This window comes from Hippopotamus amphibius, chromosome 9 (assembly GCF_030028045.1).
Source record: "Hippopotamus amphibius kiboko isolate mHipAmp2 chromosome 9, mHipAmp2.hap2, whole genome shotgun sequence".
In the NCBI taxonomy this organism is placed as follows: Eukaryota; Metazoa; Chordata; class Mammalia; order Artiodactyla; family Hippopotamidae; genus Hippopotamus; species Hippopotamus amphibius.
Window position 1 is genome coordinate 133,503,697 of NC_080194.1, and position 23,265 is coordinate 133,526,961.

The 23,265-nt window shown below is 39.7% G+C and overlaps 1 protein-coding gene across 2 annotated transcripts in view; it reads right to left on the reverse strand.

Moving 5' to 3' along the window:
• Positions 1-23,265, reverse strand: part of PARN (poly(A)-specific ribonuclease) — a 156,625-nt gene that overhangs the window by 78,418 nt on the left and 54,942 nt on the right. For both annotated transcript variants that reach the window (XM_057749113.1, XM_057749112.1), the window contains exons 20-21: positions 22,108-22,194; positions 19,033-19,107 (exon numbers count right to left, since the gene is read on the reverse strand). In XM_057749113.1, the coding sequence (XP_057605096.1) occupies positions 19,033-19,107; positions 22,108-22,194 (162 nt within the window). The remainder of the gene's footprint in view (positions 1-19,032; positions 19,108-22,107; positions 22,195-23,265) is intronic.

Consider the following 23,265-nt stretch of genomic DNA (forward strand, 5'->3'; position numbering starts at 1 on the left):
TGAAGTGTTTCTATAGTAATACTAAAAATGACTACCAACGGCTTGTAAAAACTTCTCTAAGGAGTTAACATCAACAAAATATAGCCATCGGTGCCACTCAGATCCTGCCCCGTGGCTTTTATATGTATCTTTCCTCCTTCAGATGCACTGAATCTTTTTATTACCAGATATCATAGTAGAATTTTATACATATATGTAAAAACTGAAACTCTTACTTTATTTGTACATCAAATGACTCTCTCCTTTAAACACAGCCCAACACAGTACATGTAACGGGGAGGAAGGAAGATCCTTCTTACATTAATTCTCAGTAATTTCATGAGAAGAGGAAAATGTAAACAACACGTTTTTAACAACCTACGATAGATATTTTCCAGAACAAACACTACTACTACTACTTAAAAAAAATATATATGCACACACATGGGGGTCTCAAATGAAGTATTTCTTTATTTCTGCGTGTCTGAAGTTATCCAGAAAACTTAGAGGTAATCTCACTATGGAATTTCAGTTGAAAGATCTCCCAGAAAAACACACAGATGCAGTTCCTATGCCACTCTCACTAAATGTGAACCTCTACAGATGAGGAAGTAAACGCACCAATGGATAAAGGCTGTTCTCTGCCAAGAAATGAGACAGATGACCCCCCGCCCATCTGAAAGATAAGGATGTGTCTGGAAAATGGGGGAAGCCATGTCTGAAGTTGTCCAAGACCTGTCAGTTTCACTACTTAATGCTGATACGGTCCCAGCACCACAGCGGTCACAGAAGAGACAGGCCCTCTGAGCCAGCAAGGCGGGGCAGCCATCACTCAGACTGAGGCAGGGCACACACCCCATCCCCAGGGAAGTCAGAGTGGCCATGTCTGTGGTGTGTGAAGGCAGTGACGTGCCAGCCATGCGAGCTGCTGGGGTGCAGCCTGTCGACCACTGCTGCCTGTCTTCACTGTCACCTAGCTGTGAAGGCATCCCACGTGCCAAACAACCGGTCAGAGCTGCTCCGTGAATCCAGGGATCTCATTAGCCTAACAGACCTAAAAGTGACACTTTCCTTAACTATGGGCTCCACCTGGGAAAGACCGGACTATATGTTACGCGTACGGAGGTGAAAAGAAAGATTGTGTAATGGGACAGCAAGTGCCCTTTCAACCAAATCTGGTGCACGTTAGTTTTTCCAAGTAACTGCCAAAGACATTAAGTAAATCTTGCACAGCTTTTCTCCCATCTCAGGCCCATTCCCTTCTAAAGGGACCGACATGCAAGTTAAATTCTGCCGAAATGAGGAGGCTAACAAAGTAAACCACACATCCCAGGTTTTCTCAAACCTCACCACGTGACAGAAAAGGTAAAGTGGAAATCCACAATGACAAAATTCATCTGCAGAAATAAGGTATCAAGAAAAAGAAGAAATAAAGACAAATCACCTTCAATGAAAGTCAAGTTCAAGCTGTAGGAATTAGAGGCACAGATGTTCAACATACAACCAAATTTAACCAACCCTGATCCTTTAGCTACACAACTATAGTAAGAAATAGTAAGAAAAAATGCCCAAAGTCATGATAAAGTGAGGAGACGGCTCCTGGTACTCATCTCACCAAATGAAGCTCCTTGGTCTCCATCCACCTAATTATCCAGCACTTGGAGGTGTCCACTGTCCGTGTGCCAGTTACTGCCCGGGCCGCCCGCTGGGCCAGGCGAGGCTGGGCGCCCTGCAGCAAGCCTGCTTCTATAGCAGTGCTCCTATCCGGCAGGAGCCAGGACTCTCGCGCAGCTCTCCTTGAAAAACAAACAACAAGTAGGCAGCCCAGAAATCCTTTCCCCTAAGGGCTCTGGGTGGAACACCGTGGAGGAGAAAGGAAGGCAGAGAGGAATGGAGTCCATCTCAAGTCAGTATTCAAGGTCTTTACGATGCCTGACCCAGCATCCTCCAACACTGAACTGCCGCTCCTGGGGGAGACCAGGGCTAGGTTCCTGCGAGCCTTCGGCCACAACACTTTCTTAAACCAATCAACACACACTCTTGTTTAACATGTAATTCTGTTTAAAGACACCTTATTTAACACATGTTGCTGACTCACCACTACTGAACTCAGCAACAGAGCACTGTAACTTGTGTCTGAATGCAGCTTCTCTAACATATCTTCTCTGTAAGGCACAACAGTCTTCTCGTGCTGGGGAACACAGACAGCACTTTGGCCCCACGTTGAGGGGGCCATTTCACATGGCAAAAATCACCAACAGAAAGCACAAAAATGAGAACAACGTGGCAATAAATAGACTGTGAAAAGGACCCTTGTTTACAGTACAAGCTGCAGCGAGAACCATCGCCTTGTTCAGCCTCAACTGGGGACCATGTGCATCGGGAGACTCGCATTTCCACGGCTCTGCGCATGTCCGTGATTGACCACAAATGCTCTGTGAGTGCTGATTTTGAGGTCACAAAAAAATTTTAACGAGTTGGTGAATGCACAAACACAGAATCTGTGCACAATGAGGACTGACTGTACTTTTAAGACCATGCCCAAACCAGCCCCCCAAACTGGGAATAAATCTGCAGACGGACCTTACAGCAAATCTTACCAACTCCTGTGTCTGTAGAGTGCTCATATTACCTGCGAACCTACTCAAAAGCTGACCTCTGTAACAGAAAGAGGCTCCAGTAACCAGTGAAGTGGGGCCCTACCCCTGACTGCAACTGGTAAGTGACGACTTAGAACAGCAATGCAGGAAGCCAAGGGAAAGAAAAGGACTGACAACTAAAAATTACGTTGGCAGCAGTTCTGGTCTCGCGTTAAAAAGTGCAGGTGGAGAAGACTTTAACTGGAGGGTACCTCTATCTGAGGGACAAATCAATCTGCAAGCTTTACACCACTATGCAGTGATGCAAGCTTTTGATAAAATCAATTTGGTAACATTACTTTAATGTTTGGATTTCTGAATGGGGATGGAACAGGGCAAGAAGTACACATTTACTAAGCAGCTAGCACCAGGCACTGTGTGAAAACGTTACTTTTATTACCTCCATCACTTCTTCCCAGCCCTGAAAAGTACTTTTTCTCATCCTGACTTTATAGCTGACGGCTCAGAGAAGTTAAGTTAAGCACCCAAGATCACATAGCCAATTTTACTCCAACTCCATCCTACCATCCAGGTTTCTTTCAAATGTTAAAATAAGTTGAGAGGTTGCTTGGGTAATTCAATTAATTGCGTATCCAATGAAACACTGAATTGAGAACAGTAATTCTGGTAAACTTAATTCATGAGTTTTCCTCTAGGTACTCAGATCTTTTCCAAAAAGAAAAGAGGAAAAAATATTTTCTCTCTATGGAAACTTCTCTCATCTCTATTCGTAAATCTCCAAACTAAATCATGGAAGACTGCACCCAGATCAAACAACAAAGAACAGAGAGGGCTCCATCCTGACTCCTACAAGAGTGTCACTTTACCCTGAGTGGAGAGGTGGCGCTGAGCAAACACCTAACGGAGACCCTGGTGGCAGGGTCCTCTAGGCTCCAGACGCTGGAGGGTTTTGATCCCACAAAGGCTGCCTAAGTGCTGCCACGCTGCATGAGGGTTACCCGGTGGAAACAGCATGCTCCATCTGTCCACGCTACTTAGCATGAGTAAGCACTCAGATGAAAAGTTTTACTAGAAGATGAAAAGGTGGATTAGCTGCCAGCACGACAGCACCATCTTCTGGTCGGTGAAACAGAATGAAGACATGGAAAGTTAAACCTGCACTTCAAAGAGTTCGGTTATCCAGAAGAGGGGCAAACTCAATATCTGCTTCCATGAATTTTTATTACATTTTGTATAAAATCGGCAGCCTTGCCTATTGGACATTTCTAAATGGGAGATCATTACTGAAAGTTTTTTCCCACTAACTGGTTTTGGTTTAGAAATCCCCAAACTCCCATCTGTATATCTAGTGGCCCATGTGTCATAATTACAAAGTAACTAAAAATTTTTACCTTGCTTTCTTAAAGTATTAACTTTAAATATAAATATACTTTGTTAAAATATAAACTTTAAAATATTTTATTTTTCCATTCCATGAAAAAAAAAAGTTTCTGCAAAATCCAAATAATGTCAGTAGTGAACAAACATCCTCAAGGACCAATCACGGAATAGAAAAAATTTTAACTGTAGGTCACTACTGGTCATCATTCTACTTCTGGAAACAGTGCGGCCACGCCCAGCCTCTCAGCTCTCTCACATCACAGAACCCATCATAGCTTATGAAAGAAATTCCTTATGTCATCACTCGTGCTCACACGCACACACCTCTGGGTGCACAGAAAGGCTCTCTGCTGCTCACATACAAAGTTGAAATTTGAAGGGGCAGCAATCAAGGCCCTCAGAATCTCGTGCTTTCCCACCATATCTCCTGCTGGCAGTTACGGCGCGTCATCCTCTCTCACGTGTTCTGACAAGTTGTGGAATAGATGCAGGAACTGATGACAAAACAGCATCATCTTTATGTTCCCCCAAAGCATAAGACTCCTTAGCAGACTGTTGGAGATGGATCTTGGGCCTGAGGTCCAAATAGGGCTTCCTAACATAGCCAATGCCACCCCTACAGAAACCGAGACCTGGAGACCCCCATCAGTGAAAAGACCTGACAGCTGCTAGAAGCCTCTAAAGTCTAAACTATTTCCTAATCTCAAGATTAGGAAGAGCCCCCAGCAGCTGGTTTTCCAGGCCTGCCTTCTTCAATTCAGTGACCCCACCCACTGGTCAAAAAGGCTCTTGGGTGTCAGCATCTTCCTAATTTCACCCATCAGATACACCATCAACCTCCTTCCATGAGGAGGAGCAAGCGGCGGGGGCGGGGGGGGGGGGGAGCGGTGGTCAGATGCTGTAGCCCCAATGTTCCTCTCTGGGTGAGAAGCGCAGAAGTCTCCTGGTCCATGGAGATGCAAGAATGAAGGAATGAGCATTTCTGCCACATGCCATCGACCTGAATCCCCAGCCCCACACTGGTCTCGAGACAGGAAGCACCAGAGGTTGGAGATCTTTGTCAGCGTTACCTTCACTTCCTCACCTACGGCTAACACCTGCCACAGTGCTCTGTACACACGGAAGAGGAGACTCCCTATTACATGAAAACTTTACTTGTCTCCTAAACTGTCTGAATTCAAACTTTTTTGACCATGACCTACAATGACACATGTTTTATTACAACCCTGTAAACATACATGTATTCCTGGGTATATAGATTTATACCTGGAAAAAAGCTACATTAAAAAAGCAACCCCGGGCACAGTGGTTAAGAATATGCCTGCCAACACAGGGGACAAGGGTTCGAGCCCTGGTCCAAGAAGATCCCACATGCCTCGGAGCAACTAAGCCCGTGTGCCACAACTACTGAGCCTGTGCTCTAGAGCCTGCAAGCCACAACTGTTGAGCCTATGTGCCACAACTACTGAAGCCAACACACCTAGAGCCCATGCTCCGCAACAAGAGAAGCCACTTCAGTGAGAAGCTGGCGCACCGCAATGAAGAGTAGCCCCCACTTGCTGCAACTAGAGAAAGCCCGCGCAGCAATGAAGACCCAACGTAGTAAATACATAAATAAAATTAATTTTTAAAAAAGTTAAAAAAAAACAAGCCTATCTTTATTATATGGGATTCACTCTGACATTTTCTAACTTTTTCCTTTTATAAAAAAGCTGGTCACACTCACTCACTAAAATGATTTCACAGCCCAGTGAGAGGGTGAGCCAGTCTGACACGTTCTGTCGTAAACATCCACTTTCCTGCCTACAACAGCTCTGCTTGCGATATCCTCTCTTCTCTGCTAACTCAGAATCTCTCAAGGACCTCATCAAGGCCTCTTCTCAAAGCCTTCCCCAGCTCTTTCCAGCACCATCCCAACTACCAAGGAGGTAAAGTAACAACTAAGAGGCAGTCCCCACTCCAAGAAGCCAAGTCTCCTAGGTGGGATAACTGAACCCTATATGAGAAGCCCTAGGTAAGTCATCTCCCCTCCTCTGAACACAAAACACTTGTCATCCGTATGCACTCGGTCGTTCATTCATTCATTCAATTATTCTCTCCCACCTTGACTTGCTCCAGGATCATTCGTGTAAACAACATTTACATGTTTGTCCAAAGACGAATCTATCGAGTATGATTTCTTTTTTTTGCAATCTTATTTGTCAAAGGATGATTTTCATGAACTCTAAATTAGGACCTGAAGTGCACTGTCACCAATTCTTCGAAGCCAACAGTCCTTTTATTATTCTGCATAGTATTTATAGATGTGGCAGGTTCCTAGATAAATTCTATTTGGCCTCAGTCTCTTAGAAAAGGCTCTGAACTAGAGTAAATGCAAAGATCAACCTCCTAGATACTAAAAATAAATAGAACCTGCTCGAATACATCCATCTATTTTTGACCCTGTGCTACAATGCCACCAACGCACGCGGAAGAATGCCATCGGTAGTGCCACCACTGACAACAACCAGGCTTTACAAGAACAGCTCAAATCGACAAACTAAGCATTCCACACCTGGGGCTTCCCTGGTGGTTAAGAATCCAATGCAGGGGACACGGGTTCGAGCCCTGCTCCGGGAAGATCCCACATGCCGTGCAGCAACTAAGCCCATGCACCATAACAACTGAGCCTGCGCTCTGGAGCCTGAGAGCCACAACTAAGGACCCCATGTGCTGCAACTACTGAAGCCCGCGCACCTAGAGCCCCGGGCTCCACAACAAAGAGTAGCCCCTGCTCTCCTCAACTACAGAAAGCCCATACGCAGCAGCGAAGACCCAATGCAGCCAATAAATAAAAATAAATGAATTTTAAAAAAGAAAGCCCCAGACTTAAAAAGAAAACCAGTGAGATGCAATAAATTATTTTAAAACTTGATTTAAAAGACTATCCCAAATCACTATTACAGAACGCTTTTACAAGGGAGAAGATGCAAACCCCTAACCTTAGCACAGACATTTTGTGTTTCCACCTTCTAACCTCCTGTCCAGCCACTCCACCAGATGTACCCACTGTTCCCAGAGAGGACCAGCACAGAGCAACTAAGCCTGTGCGCCACAGCTACTGAGTCTGCTCTACAGCCCACAAGCCACAACTACTGAGCCTGCATGCTGCAACTACTGAAGCCTATGCACCTAGAGCCCATGCTCTGCAACAAGAGAAGCCACCGTAATGAGAAACCCATGCACTGCAACGAAGAGCAGCCCCTGCTTGCCACAACTAGAGAAAGCCCGCACATAGCAACAAAGACCCAATGCAGTCAATAAATAAATAAATAAATATTAAAAAAAGAAAGTAATAAGCCTTTATTTTCTAATTTAAATATTTTAGTACATAGGTAATATCTATTCTACAGAAAAATCAGAAAATAGAAAAACAAAAGCAAAAACCCCACAAGAAAGTAAAATTTACCTGTAATTTCACCACCCCAAGAGATTCACTGGTAACATTTTTCATAACAAAATAATATTCTGCAATAGCCACTGAAGTGGTCCAAAATCATTTCACTTACAGTATTTCAAATCTGCTAAAACCAAATTTATTTCATTTCTTTAAAATAGTAAAGTTTGTAGACAAAAGGAATTATGTCTGAGAAAACAATGCTAACATGTAAAGACTGACACAGCTAGCTTACTTAAGCAAGCAGTTCATTATTTCTGGTGACCAAATAACAAGAAACAGCATTTGAAGCCTCAAGAATAAGAATCAGAGACACAGCATTCGTGCTGAATTCTCAAACTTAGTCTTTCAGTGGCCTAAGAACAATCAGGCAATTAATTTCACTGCTTCAAATTTCCTAAAGCCACCAGCACCCTAAAATACTTCCCAAGAGTTGACTATGGCTGTGGTACTAAATCAAGCACAACGGAACCTGCTTTCTAACTTATTCTGCATAAGCTTTAAAAGTATGTATGATAAAAACAACAAGAACGGGACGTCCCTGGTGACGCAGCAGTTAAGAATCTGCCTGCCATTGCAGGGGACACGGGTTTGATCCCTGGTCTGGGAAGATCCCATATGCCAAGGGGCAACTAAACCTGTGTGCCACAACTACTGAAACTGCGCTCGAGAGCCTGTGAGCCACAACTACTGAGCCCACGTGCCACAACTACTGAAGCCCGTGTGCCTAGAGCCCAAGCTCTGCAACAAGAGAAGCCACCGCACGGCAATGAAGAGTGGCCCCCACTTGCCGCAACTAGAGCAAGCCCGTGTGCAGCAACAAAGACCCAACACAGACACAGCCAATAAATAAAATAAATTTATATTTAAAAAAAACCAAGAACAATGAAACACGTAACTACATTGAAAGATGTATAAAATTATCTGAGTAAATGAAAAGATACATATTCCAGTCATAAAGATTGAACACGTCTAAATAAAGAGGTCAATGGAATTAATTGGTTAAGATAGCAGTCAAAAAACCCAGTGGGCTTTTTGAGTGACCCTAACAGAATGATTCTAAAGTTCAATCCAAAGAATAAATAAAAGCTTACTTTGAAACAGGAGTCAAGAGTCCTAAAACTATGTAAATTAAGTGTCCAGCAAAGAACTGGTTAAATAAATGATGATATATTCATATGATGAAATGTTATTCAACTAAACACAAAAAAAGATAAAGGAAGAGCTTATTACATAGACCTGAAGCACTGGTTAAGTTAAAAGAACACACAAGTAAAACAATATCGCAAATATAAAATATTATAAGCTGAAACATATACTTAAATATAATATACACAATTGAAAAGTAAATATCAAATACTACTGCAATTATCTTTATTAATACAGAGGCACTACACAAATTTTTAATTTTTTGGTTCTTTAAAATTTTTCCATTAACAATAATTATCATTGTTTAATAAGAAAGAGGGAAAAATAAGTTCTTTTAGATTTTTTTTAAGATCATCATTATGGACCCAATGATTTCATGTCTTCAGAATTTATTTTATGAACATAAACAGAGATATAAACAAAGATGCTCATTAAAGAATTAATTTAAAATAGTAAAAATCTGGATATAACTTAAACATCCAAAAGGGATATAGTTAAATAAGTTATATGTACCTACAGAACGAAATATAACGCATCCATTAAAAGGAAACTCTTCTAGAAAAATGTGTAATGGCATGGAAAATGCTTGTGACATAATGTTAACTAAAAAAGCAGATCCAAAAATGCATTTAAAGTCAGGTCTCAAGTAGTATTAAAAATGTTATGAAGGGACTTCCCTGGTGGTCCAGTGGATAAGACTCCACTGAGGGGGGCCTGGGTTCGATCCCTGGTCAGGGAACTAGATCCCGAATGCATGCCGCAACTAAGAGCCCATATGCCGCAACTAAACAAACAAACAAAAAACCAAAAAATCCTGCATGCTGCAACTAAGACTCAGCACAGCCAAAATAAATAAATATTTTTTAAAAAACGTTATGAAAATACTCATTTAGACAGAGTAAAACAACTGACAGGAAACACTAACCAAAATATTGCTCGTATTCATATCTACATGGTGAGACCATGGTAGAATTGTTTTCTTCTTTGTATTTTCAAATATTTCTCACACTTTCAACAGCGAGTTTGATTTACTTTTAAAATTGAAGGCGGGAGAGCACAACACAGGTGACATTACAACTAAATTTGATAGGTTTCCTGAATATTCTGACAAAGCAAACATTCTTAGATCCAGATAACATGGCCCCTAAAACACAAAAATCAAACCCAGTACTTTGGGTAACAAGCAATTTAACAGAACATGAAGGTTCAGCCTCTGAAGCACAAACACTGCATTTCTCCTGGTTACGTTCTCACTGCCACAGGACTCATTTCCTCACTGCTACTTGAACACCGATGATTATATTAAGAACTTGGGAAGCCTTCTCTGGCAGTTAGGAAGCTTTCTGCCCTATTCTCACACCAGCTAATGCCTTAATTAGGAAGAGTCCAAGTTACTGTCACGCTCTTAAATAAATCTGCCTGATACAGATTTCATAGCAGAGATGCATAAACTGCTAATTCTCAAGATTAGACACATAAGAGAATTAGGAAAACAAGAAGGTTCTTAATACATATTATTAAAAATTTCCACAGTGCCTTTTGTGGATTAAGCGATTTAGAGGGGGAAAGAAAAGAGTCAGTTGCTCTTACAAGTTTTCAAATGAGAAGATATCTACCCAAAACATATAGACATGCATACTTCTTACTAATAATGATTTTCCTTTACCAAACTGAAGTACTCTATAGCCACTAACATAAAAAAAAAATCTTGTCTTATATAAGAACAAATATATTGCTTCCAGGATTCAGTATTTACGGCATAAAAATCATGTATCATTTTAAACCACAAGTTAAATCACCCATCCCCTCTCTCCAAAACAAGCTTATTTAACAGAACTTTTATTTGAAAAAGTCATGTCATAGTTGAACTCATTTATTTATTGCTATAATTTATAATTCAATATAATGGTTGTAAGCCCACTCTACACACAGTTTAGGATTAGGAAAATTAACATGCAAGGAAAAACATTTATTTTTTAGTTCTTTCTTGACTGTGCATTTCCTCTTTGACAAGAATAAATATACAGTAACACACTAGCCAGCTATGAAAAGCACCACAGATAGAAGCAAAAACACCAAATACTGTCAGGATTGTCTATCAGTATATATGTGTATCTGAAAGGAACTGAATTCACTTTTAATTGCTTACAGGAGGTAAGTGGCAGGTTTTTAAGGCATTAACATTAGATTTTCTTTAAATGTTATTATGCAAAGAGAAAGAGGTAGTACCGCATGGTATAATATGGCAGGAAGTTCTGCATCAAAAGCAGATGCTACGGGACTTCCTAGGTGGCGCAGTAGTTAAGAATCCGCCTGCCAATGCAAGGGACACAGGTTCGAGCCCTGCTCTGGGAAGATTCCACATGCCACGGAGCAACTAAGCCCATGCGTCACAACTATTGAGCCTGTGCTCTAGGGCCCGTGAGCCACAACTATTGAGCCCGTGTGCCGCAACTATTGAAGCCCACGTGCCTAGAGTCCGTGTTCCACAACAAGAGAAACCACTATAATGAGGAGCCCACGCACCACAATGAAGAGGAGCCCCCGCTCGCAGCAACTAGAGAAAGCCCGTGTGCAGCAACGAAGACCCAACACAGCCAATAAATAAGTAAAATAAATTTATTTTAAAAAAAAGCAGATGCTATGAGGGCAACACTTAAAAAGGAAAGGTAAGGCATTCCACAGCCAAGATGGAGGAGTAAGCACCTAACAAACTCACCTTTTCACTGATGACAACATAAGCTCTGGGAAAAAAATGCTAAAAACGAGTACCAAAGGGCTCTGGAACAGAAACAGGGAGATGTTGGAGGCGAGTCAAAACTTGGAGAGAGCAAACTAACACAGAATGAATTTCCTGGGATTTTTTTTTTTTTTTTTTTGGATGTGACTTTGCCCTAAAGGGAATCTGTAGTAAAAAAAGGGCAAAGAGCAACTAAAACTCTCCTAGAAAAATCCCATGTCCTTCCGGTAGGAGGAGTCAAGGGAAGAAGCAAGGGGCAACCACTGGCAATAGAGAATGGGGAAGGAATCCTAGAAGAGAGGAAACCAGAGAGTGAGCACTCCAAATGTGGTGTGAAGAGAGCCCACGTCTCCGGCTGACCCTTAACCATGCATGTGGCAGAGTGAAAGCAGTGTAAGATCTGAGCCACTTCCCACCACAAGCATGAAGGGGTTTGTAGTTTAAGCTAATTGCCTGCTAAAGCTAAAACAAAAACATCAACACTCCTCTGAGGAATATAAGTGAATCTAGAGTCTCCACAAAAGAACACTTACAATGTGCAGGAAACAATCCCAAATTACTGACCATATGAGGAGCCAGGAAAATGTGACCCATTCTCAAAAGAAAGGTGATCAACAGGTACCAACACTTAGATGACACAGAGGTTGGAATTATTAGACAAAGACTTTAAACAAGCTATTCTAAATATGTTCAATGAGGTAAAGGAATACAGGCTCAAAATAAAAGAAAGATAGGGAATCTCAACAAGAAAGAGAAAAGGTTAAAATAAACTGGATGGAAACATAGAACTGAAAAATACAATTTATGAAATTAAAACTTCACTGGATGGGCTTAAGAGCAGACTAATGATGACTAAGAGAAACGTCAGTGAGCTTGTAGATTAACAGAAATTACCCAACTTGAAGAAGAAAAAAAAAGAAAAAAAAAATGAACAGAGCATCAGGGAACACAGGAACAATATCAAAAGGTCTCCTACATACAGGTAATTGAAGTCCTAAAAGGAGAGGCAACAGAATACAGAACAGGAAAAAAAATTTGAATACTGTCCAAAAACTTCTCAAATCTGGTAAAAGACATAAATCTATAGATTCAAGAAGCTCAGTCAAACCTAACAGAATAATTACAAAGAAAGCCATGCCTAGGTACATCATATTCGAGTTGCTAAAAAAAAACCAATGGCAAAGAGAAAATCTTTCAAGTAGCCAGAGGGAAAAACCTGTTACACAGAGGGCAACAATGATTCAAAGGACTGCAGCCTGGTTATCAGAAACCACAGAGGCCAGACAACAGTGCAACACCTTTAAAATGCTGAATGAAAAGCCCAGAATTCTATATCCAGCTAAAATATTCCACATGAATGAAGGCAAAATAAAGACATTTTCAGATAAACTAAGAGAATCACTTGCCACCACACCAGCGCTGTAAGAAATACTGAAGGTTACGAAAGAAAGAAAGAAAGAAAGAAAGAAAGAAAGAAAGAAAGAAAGAAAGAAAGAAAGAAAAGAAAAGAGAAAGAAAGAAAGAAAGAAAGAAAGAAAGAAAGAAAGAAAGAAAGAAAGAAAGAAAGAAAGGAAGGAAGGAAGGAAGGAAGGAAGGAAGGAAGGAAGGAAAGAAAGAAAGAAAGAAAGAAAGAAAGAAAAAGAAAGAAAGAAAGAAAGAAAGAAAGAAAGAAAGAAAGAAAGAAAGAAAGAAAGAAAGAAAGAAAGAAAGAAAGAAAGAAAGAAAGAAAGAAAGAAAAAGAAATACTGAAGGATGTTCTTCAGGCTGAAGTTAAAAGATACCCTGAAGAAACTTGGATCTTCAGGAATGAATGAAGACACCTGAAATGGCAACTATCTGGATAAAATATATATATATATATCCTTTTAATTTCTTTTTCTTTTTTTTTTTTAATATTTATTTATTTATTTGGCTGTGCCAGGTCTCAGCTGTGGTATGTGGGATCTTTAGTTGCAGCCATGCGGGATCTAGTTGCCTGACGAGGGATCAAACCCAGGCCCCCTTCATCGGGAGCATGGAGTTTTAGCCACTGGACCACCAAGGAAGTCTCCCTTTTAATTTCTTAAAATACATATAACTGCTTAATGCAAAATTATAACGCCACTTTGTGGGATTTATAATCAAAGCACATGTAACACACATGCCAATCACAGCCTGGAAGACAACAGGAACTGGAGTAAACGGACCTATGTGGGTGTAAGGTTTCCACCTTCTTTGTGAGAAAATGAACTCTAAGTGGACTGTGAAAAGTTATGGATGTATACTGAAATATCTAAAGCAACCACTAAAAAATAATCCAAATAGGTACCGCGCTAAAAACCCAATATAGAAATGAAGATGGAATTCTTTTTTAAAATCTTAATCCAAAAGAAGACAGGAAAGGGGGAAACAAAGGAACAAAAAACAGAGGGACTAAACAAAAAACAAACTTTCAAATGACAAGCCTAACTGTATAAATAATTACATTAAATGTCGTGGACTAAATACGCCAATAAAAAGTCAGAGTTATCAGAGTGGATTAATAAAAAGCAAGACCCAGCTATATGCTGTCTACAAGATACTATTTTATGTATACACAGATGGGCTGACAGTAAATGGAAGAAAATGGACATACCAGCTAAACATAAAAAACACAAGAAGGAAAGACTGACTATATTAATATCAGATTAGACTTAAAAATAGTAATACAAAAGATAAAGAAGGCCATTTCATAATGATAAAGGAGTCAATTTACCGGAAAGACAAAGCAATCATAAATGTGCACGCACCTAATAACAGCCTCAAAATGTATGACAGGATAAATGACAAAATTAAAGGGGAAAACAGACAATTCCACAATCATGGGGGATTTTAATACCCTCTCTCAAAAACTGAGAGAACTACAAAATAAAACGTCAATAAAGACACTCTATCTGAACAACAGTGATATTTATATTGATAGATCAAATGATATACTGCAGAATTCACACTCTTTACAAGTATACGTCGTACATTCAGCAAGATAGGCCATAAAGCAGATTCCAGTAGATTTAAAATGACTGAAATCATATTAAAATTTCTAATCACAACAGAATTAAATACAAATTAGCAACAATAAGACATCTAGGAAAATTCTAAGGACTTAGAAATTAAACAACACACTTAATCTAGGGTTAAAGGAGCAATTAGAAAAACATCTAACTTGATAATGAAAGCAGCATATAATTAATGGGATGCACCTGAAACAGTGCTTAGAGGATTATTTATGCCTTTAAATGCTTGTATTAGAAACAAAAAGAGGTCAAAATCAATGACTGGGAGAGCGTCTTAGCTACATACATACTGCTAGCTGGGTGTGAGGCCTTGTGCACTCACACAGGAGAAATAAGGTCCATCCGAAAGTGAAAGCTGGGGCCAACTGTGAACTGCTTAAAGGTTGGATGCTGAATGTTCCCCAACGTCGTTGGCAAAGGCTGAGAGCCTTACTGGCTCTAGGTGTTCAAGCACAACACCTGACCAATCACGGGCTGACTGATAAACTACAGGAAGCTTCCAAAAATTTTAGAAGACTCAAAAAAAAAAAAAAAACATGTAACGTTCTACCTCAAGAAACTGGAAATGAAGAGCAAAGTAAATCCAAAGCAAGTGAAAAATAAAACAAAAAAGCAGAAACCAACAAACAGAAAAGCAGACATCAGCAAACAACAGAGAAAAATGAAGTAAGCCAAAAGCTGGTTCTTTGAAAAGAGCAACAAAATCAGGAGCCCCTAGCTAGAATGACTGAGGAAAAACGAGAACGCAAATCAATCCCACGAATGAAAAGCAGTTGTCACTACAGATTCTGTGACCATCAAGAGGCTAACAAAAAGCACAGGTAAAGTTTAAAGTTTTAAGCAGCCTTTTAGCAAATCCAGTACCGAATTATCGCCTCAGAAGTCGTATCACAGCTCTAATATTTATCTGCTCAGCACAATCAGAAGCTGTGCTTTAAAAAGGATGATTTAATACCAGCACACATAGACTGTGGACTGAAGTGAAGCTATGAAGCCAGGTACCTCGCCCATCCCAACAACTCATCCGGAATAAGCTCCTAAGGCAGCGTATCAGGAATTTCTGTAACTCTCTGAACTGGGGCTGGCTTTACAATATAACCATTAGGCTTTTACCTCTTCTAAAGTGCCTTCATCAATTTCTGCTTTTTAAAATTCTCCTGTAGTATTCATGGTGTGCTCCAATCTCCAGCTTTTCAAAACAAATGAAAAGGTTATTTTCCTCAAGCTATCTGTATAAAAATTAAAGCCAGAGAGATAATACCTTATAATGTATCTAAGGACACTCAAGACAATGTCTAAATATTGAGGGTATGACTAGGAAGGGCTAGTATCTACATTTCAAATGCTGTTGAGCTCTTTCCCCCATGTAACAAAACGACACTGGACATATAAAAATCCTAAAGGAGTCTGAGCTGTTCAGATGTGACCATTACAGGTGATTTCTTATTCAATTACCCAGAAAAATCCTCAAATGGCAAGGCTAAGTCATCTCCTCCACGGCACCCAGTCCCACACTGGCTGCGTGCTGTCTTCCCTGAAGAGCCAGAGGGGAAGAATATGAAAATATGGCTTGGATAGGTTTTCACTATCTGAGCCCCAAAGCCACCAGGGACTCTCATCTTCACAGCAGCAGCGAACAAATAGCAACAGGAATCTAACTAAATGGCCCTCAGCAGAAGAGTTTTAACAATTTTAACAGACCCTAAAAAGAGCTTTCATATTTGTGAAAATGGCTTTAAGGGAATCTTGATTAGACTTAGCACTACCAAAAGAAAAAGAGAGGTGTCAGTTAAAAAGCAACTCGACTGTAAATCAAAAATAGTTTGTAATCAAGCCAAAGAAGCCATTACGAGCTGCTATATAAATAGGCATTTAATGATTTTTCCAATATTAGGTTATTGATCTAACAGGGCCTCTGTTTCCGTTGAAATGAATAAGTAATTTAAGATAACATTAATAGGATTTGCAGCACATTAGATACCCCAGGTCTCTCTCGTCGGTAAAACTACCATGATAAAATACAAATTCTACACTGTCTTCCAGGGAAATATCTGCACAATTTCAGAAATCACAGCAAAAGACCAGAGACATGAGATACACCCATCAGGTTCAAAAAGGCATTTCTAAGTCTTAACACCTTAAATGTGATTTATTCAGCTCAGCAACTATTTCACATACTCTTACTAACATCAGACACTATACTCTAAGCACTGAAAACACAACAGCAAATAAGAGATATGGTCCCTGCTCTCAGTCTATCTGGGGAGACAACCAAGCCAGGTATGTTGAGAAAGGATCCCAGGCTAGCGCAGAGAACAGGGTCTGGTCCCCTGCAAAGGGAGCCAGAGAAAACATCCAGAGACACCGATGTTCAGGCTGAGATGAGGAGGGTAATAGGATGGAGCCAAGCCCTGGAGGGGGGCGATGGCTGAGTCAAAGACAGCTTCTGGCAAAGAAAATGCAGTTGGTAGTAGCCACAGTGGGTGCCAACGGCCAGGTGTTTATGTTAAGAGTTGTCTTTTGTGGCAGAAAAGAGATTACCATGAAAATTAGACCTTACTAGTAAAGCTGCATGTATCAAGACAACAGTCATGCAACTTCTTAACCTAGGAGGAAAAAAGGTAAATAGGTCACAATTTCACATTGGCTTCTTCCCCACATCGGTCGTTCACACACATATCTATCTGTTCACGCCACGGTGTGTGCCAGGCACTAGAAGAGCAGCCAGCGGTGGATACGGTGAGCAAACAAGCAAATCCGAGGACTTTGGCCACATGATTCTGAGACGTAGCTCCCTGATTTCAGGTATCACTGAATAAAACACCGAGCTTAAAAAAATCAAAAGCTACTGTACTACTGAAAGACTCTTTCAATAATAAGCAAGGGAATAATCATTATCAGACATCAAATACGGCATAACAGGAAGAGTAAAAGAAGCTCTGACACCTCATACACATAAACAAGGAATTATGCTTGTATTTTCAAGTAGGCACTACTCACTAGTATCTTACAGATTTCAGATTTACACACACGTTTACTATTCACAGCAAGGGAGGCCAAGCAGGTATTTTAATAATTACTACCAATTGTCAAGCGCTGCTGGTGGAGTACCAGGCTCTTTGCTGGGAACTTAATATCCATGATCTCATTCTACAAAGGAACTAACTATCATCATCTCCACAGCTCAAACAAGGAACCTGAGACTTAGAGAGCTTACGTAACTCACCTAAAGATGCATGGCTGACAGGTGGCGGAGGCAGCTACTTCTGCCTGCCAGTGTGGCTTCAAAGCCTGTGTATCCCCTTCTCTCCTACCGCAGGGCTCCTGAGAGTGACCAGTGAGGGAGTGAGTAGGGGAAGCGTGATGAGATTGTGGGTGGGGGGTTCCCGCTCGGTGTTCTCTCATCCGCACTGAAGTCTCACTACAGTCTTAATCTCAGGGTTCCTGTCCCCCACTAACAATTCTCTAATAAGTCAGTCCCTTCAGATTCCATGTAAACTGTCTTTCTAAGGATTGCGGGAGGATGGGTCACAGAAGTAAGCCAATATTAAAAAGCATTTAACTAGAAATATCAGTCTCACTCTGGATCCAACACTACTCCTGGTGTCAAGAGCTCCTGAAGTGCATTTCACGTTGAAATCTACTGCTTAACAACCACAATAAAAGTTCAAAGCGATGCCAAACTTTATATACATAATCATCTCAGGCAATCCTCACAATAACCCTAAAAACTCCGTAACATCATCCTCAGTTTACAGAGATAAGCAGAAGCTTATCAAGGTTAAATAAGTTGACCAAGGTCACACAACTATAGATACTGCAGCAATATGACTCCAGAGCCTGAATTTTTCATTTCTGTAACACAGCATATATTCCTGTGATGGTTATATAATTAAAAAAAAAATACCCAAAATACTCTGACCTGAATTTGTGTATTTATAGAAATTTTCATATAGAATTGCTCATAGAGTAACATTATCGGAATTATATAGGTTAGTCTGTGGCACTTCATTTAATAGAAAGAAAAAATTAATTAGCATATTACTTAAAAATTTCACACCTTTTACATTATTAAGCACCAGGGACCATGAAATCTATCTGAAGAAGTAACTTAACAACACATATTTTCTTCAACATTTTATTCAATAGCTTTTCACCCTAACAAAACAGAATGTTTTGTGATGGTTAATATCAAAATTATTTAGGGTCCAACAATAAGAGAGGTGGTGTCCAACCTTTTAACAATCCTAATTCAGAAGCAACTAAAATATCTTTCAGTTTATTTGTTTGGAAAACAAGTATTTCATACAAGTTTAATGGAATAAATAAATCACAAAAATTGATAAATAAATGGGAAAAGTACAGAGGCACACAGGTCAATACAGGAATCATCTTTTGGTATTCCCATTCCTCTCAATTTGCTATTTCTAACACTCAAAGTAAACATATGAATCATTTTAGAAAAAGGGCAATGGGAAAGGAACTGAAAAGTGACAAATATATGATGCAATATGTCTAAAAAATCAATACATTTCTCTTAATTTCTCATCTACACGTGATACTTACTAATTATTTCCTTTATTTTAGAGACAAGCTCAAAACAAACCAGGCAGCAATGCTTGTGAATCAGCTGAGGGAACCCACAGCGTTTAGACTGGGAAGTGGGCAAGCTCCCACTTTTAATTAATACACAAAACAAAGGTCCAAAATACTTACCAATTGGTACTTGTTCAGGCTGGCTGAGAGAAACAAATGCTGACGTGTCATCAATCCAGGATATCTGAATGTTACCTGTAATATTGAATTAAAAGCAGAGTAAGCATTTAAGAATTTAGATAGCTATCAGATTCTTTTGCATATCTGATATATTTCAAAATATACATCAATTTAAAGAGAGATGAGGTGCTAGTTTAAAATTTGACCAAAATCTCAGCATTACAGAGAACTAAAACTTAAATCTACCACAGAAGCTATTTCCGTAAAAACTTCGAGAAAATAGATAAACCAGGAAAAAACAAGAAGCTTTAAAAATCTGTCTGAAAAACAAAAGAAAGATCCCTCTCGATTAAATCCTGAGGCAGTTTATCATTCGACTCAATCGCATGCCAGGGCTGGAGACTTTTTTCCAATCAAGATCACTAATAGGGAGGTCCCTGGTGGTCTGGTGGTTAGGATTCAGCACTGTTACTGCCATGGCCCGAGTTCAATCCCTGGTCAGGGAGCTGAGATCCCACAAGCCACACAGTACAGGCAGAGATGCAAACAAAAACTAATGCAGGCCTAAATAAATGAAGGACTATATCAGGTTCATGTGCTAAAAGACTCAAAATCCATGAAAACGTGGTATTTTTTTTAAAAAAAGATCACTAATAAAAATTAGAGACCACATATGTTAAAAAAAGAAAACACAACTATTTCTTTTTAGAGATGCAAACTTTGAAAATAATGAATAGGGAACATGAAATGAATCAATGTAGTAAGAAATAAGAAAAATTCAATGTTGCTCTCAAAGCCAGGTAAAGAAACCAGGTAAAGAAAAACAGGTAGGGGATAGAGGACAAGGCAAAGAAGACGTGAGAGAGAGGAAACCAAGTTAGATTAACAGAGAAAAGAAACAGAGGCAGGACGTCCCTGGTGGCACAGTGGTTAAGAATCCGCCTGCCAATGCAGGGGACAAGGGTTCGAGCCCTGCTCCAGGAAGATCCCACATGCCTTGGAGCAACTAAGCCCATGCACCGCAACTACTGAGCCTGCACTCTAGAGCCCGTAAGCCACAACTACTGAGCTTGTGTGCCACAACTACTGAAGCCTGAGCCTAGAGCCCATGCTCCACAACAAGAGAAACCACAGCACTGAGTAGCCCCCGCTCACCACAACTAGAGAAAGCCTGCACATGCAGCAACGAAGACCCAATGCAGGAAGGCAGGAAGGAAGAAGTTTATAAAAAAAAAAAAGAAAGAAAAGAAAAACACAGAGGGACAGAAAGCAGTAGAGTGGAACAAAATGATTTTCACATGCAGAGACAAGTCCTCAATGAAGGCGAAACACAAACAGAACGGAATGAGGGAGAGCTGGGGAGAGGCAGGGAGCTGGAGAAAACCGAGGGGAAAGCAGAGCCCTATCACTCACTACCACTCTTCCTGAGAAAATACAGAAGGCCGGAATTTTTTAAAATGGGTAAACATCACCAGAACTTAGCAATGAAAAAATGTTTGAATATCTAATAAAATTTTCGAAGGCTAGGAATACTTGAAAACTGCTTTGTTTCTCCCTCATGGGAAAAAACTCCCACTTCCTGCTGCACAGTGGGATGCCAGGACTTTCTCAATTACAAAAATCACTTACTATTATCTCCTTACCTCTCTACCCTGTATGTTTTTTAGACAAATGATAATATTTAACATTTCTTAAGTAGCTACTATATGCCACATACTATTCTGAATGCCTTCCATGGATCAGCTCATTTAATCTTCATGACAGGCCTATGCAATACGCGGTATCACCGTCATCATCACCATCACCATCATCTCCAAGGAGGAAACACAGACAGGCTACCTGTTCAATACCACACAGCTAATCTTTTTTTAATTAAAATGAAAAAATTCTAAGCAGATCATTCTGCTTAATTTAGCCAATTAAGGTTTGACTAACTCGGGATAAGAGCAATAGAAAATGGGAAAAACATCAAAAGTTCTCCAAAGAAATGAGCTGTGAAATATAGCTGCATTTCTGTATCTGCATTTAAATTAAAAAGCAGGACTAGAATTTCAGAAGTCATTTAAATTATCCATGAAGATTAGGATAACTTTCCAGAAACATACCTGCGTTCACTTGCTTTCCTGAAAATTAAGTGCGTAACGTTTTGTACTTATAAAAGCTAACATATGCTTATTTTAGGAAATACAGAAAGACATAAACAGAAAGAAAAAATCCTGTCTAAAATATTCAGTGATAATAGCATGATGCTTCCTTTCAGTCTGATTTCTATAAAAGTTTAAAAAAAAATGTCAGTTATACAGGAATCCTACTTTGTATCTGTTTTTTACTAAAAATGTTAAAATATAAACACTTTATCATCTTTTAACAAACTCTTCAACTCTTTTTAAAATGGCTACATACTAGTCTGTTGGGGAGACAATACATAAACATTCACTAAACATTCTTATTATTGGACATTTAGGTTTTTGCTGCCTCCACTTTATTCAAGAATTTCCAAAGATGACAGCTTAGATACTTCATTTGTTAAAATAGACATTGCTGACAACTTACAGTCAGGATGGCCTTTATACACCCTAATCAGAATACTGTTCAATTTAACCTAATCACCTGACCTGAAAGAAACAGAAGAGAAGAACTGCCCTACCTCATACACATCACATATCTTGGTCCTCTTAAGCATCTGTGCTTGTCTGCTTGGACTATTCTAGGTCAAGCAGCAACTGCCTGCCTTTATGAAACAGACATTCTCTCTGAATTTGATCTTAAAAACGATTTATCCTTAGCCTAGACTTATTTCCCATGGTCAGCAGTAAGGGGGTAGTCACTGTAATTGTATTTTGCTTTCCATGGATTAATGATAGCACTCCACTGTGGGATGCTAGCAAAACTTCCTCAGATCACTTTAGCACAAAGACAGCAGCGTACCAAACTCCAGAAATTCCATGAGTGAGATTAAAACCTTGCCTATTAATCCTTTCATGCCCAAGCTAAAGCCATCTATATACCTTTGACCATCCACACCAAAAGAGGAGCAGGATCATAAAAGTACATCTGTCCTTGTGCTTTACTTACCAAAGGCACTGAAAAGCTGGTAAAGGTCGCTGGTTTTCCATTCTTTGGGGAATGTCACATGGAGGACATGATCACGTTTAGGCTGCACTGTAAGACAAATTTTTTTTTTATGTATATAAGAAAACTTTATTATTAAAATGAAATAAAAAACAAACATAGAAAAGAAAATTAGTATAGTGCAGAAAACATTGACTTATCCAAGGAAAAAAATAAAAATGTGTAGTTAGCTGATATCAAGACAGAATCTCAATATATTAAAAACCTAACCATAAAAGTTAAAACTGCTAACTTTATAGAAGATAACACAGGGGATAGTTTTTGTGACTTGAAGTAGAATTAATGAAAATAACATCATAATCAAAACCCTAAAATTATTTTTGATGAAGGTTGATAGCTGAAAAGTGGACAAGAGACCAGTGGTTCTTTTTTTTTCTTTTTTCCTCCCCCCATTCCCAGACCAGGGATTCTTTGATGAAACTAAGGCCAGGCTAACTTGGGAAATTGTTATGAATGCCTCATAATTACCAAATAACCCTTAGAAGCACTCTTGGGATTGATTGGAAGGACGCTACCATATGAGCCTAGGCTTCACGCTCTAATACTTTACAGAACCTACAACAATTTGAACCCTGGCAATTCTATGCAGAAACATCTTTGCTCATGAAGTTCCTGGGAAATTTTTTAAAGGAAAAAAAAAAAAAAGAAAAGGCTGCTCTGTTGAAGAAGTGTCACTAAACATTCAACTTTCTCCTTTTAATCTAGTTGTCCATATGTTTATTTAGCTAAAATAATAATAATAATAATGCACTGTCCAAATTAAAGGGACTGTGTTTGAGCAGAGGCAGTCCTGAGTTACAATCTTGTTTTCTAATCCCAGGCCTACCACTTAAGCATGCAGCTCTGAGCAGGAGACCTAACCACTCCAGCCACTCATGCTTATAAACTGGGGGTGACAGTACTCAGCTTGCAGAACTGTTGTGAGAATGCCAGATTGAAACATAAGTCTAATATGGAGTGCAACACAGTATGTCCTCAAACTATCACTGCAATAATTATTGCCATCAAGTATAAAGTGCAGTTTCTCTATGGGCATATATTAAGGCAAATAAGTGAAGGATGGGAAAACAGCAAAGCAAAAGAATAATCAGAAGCAGCAGC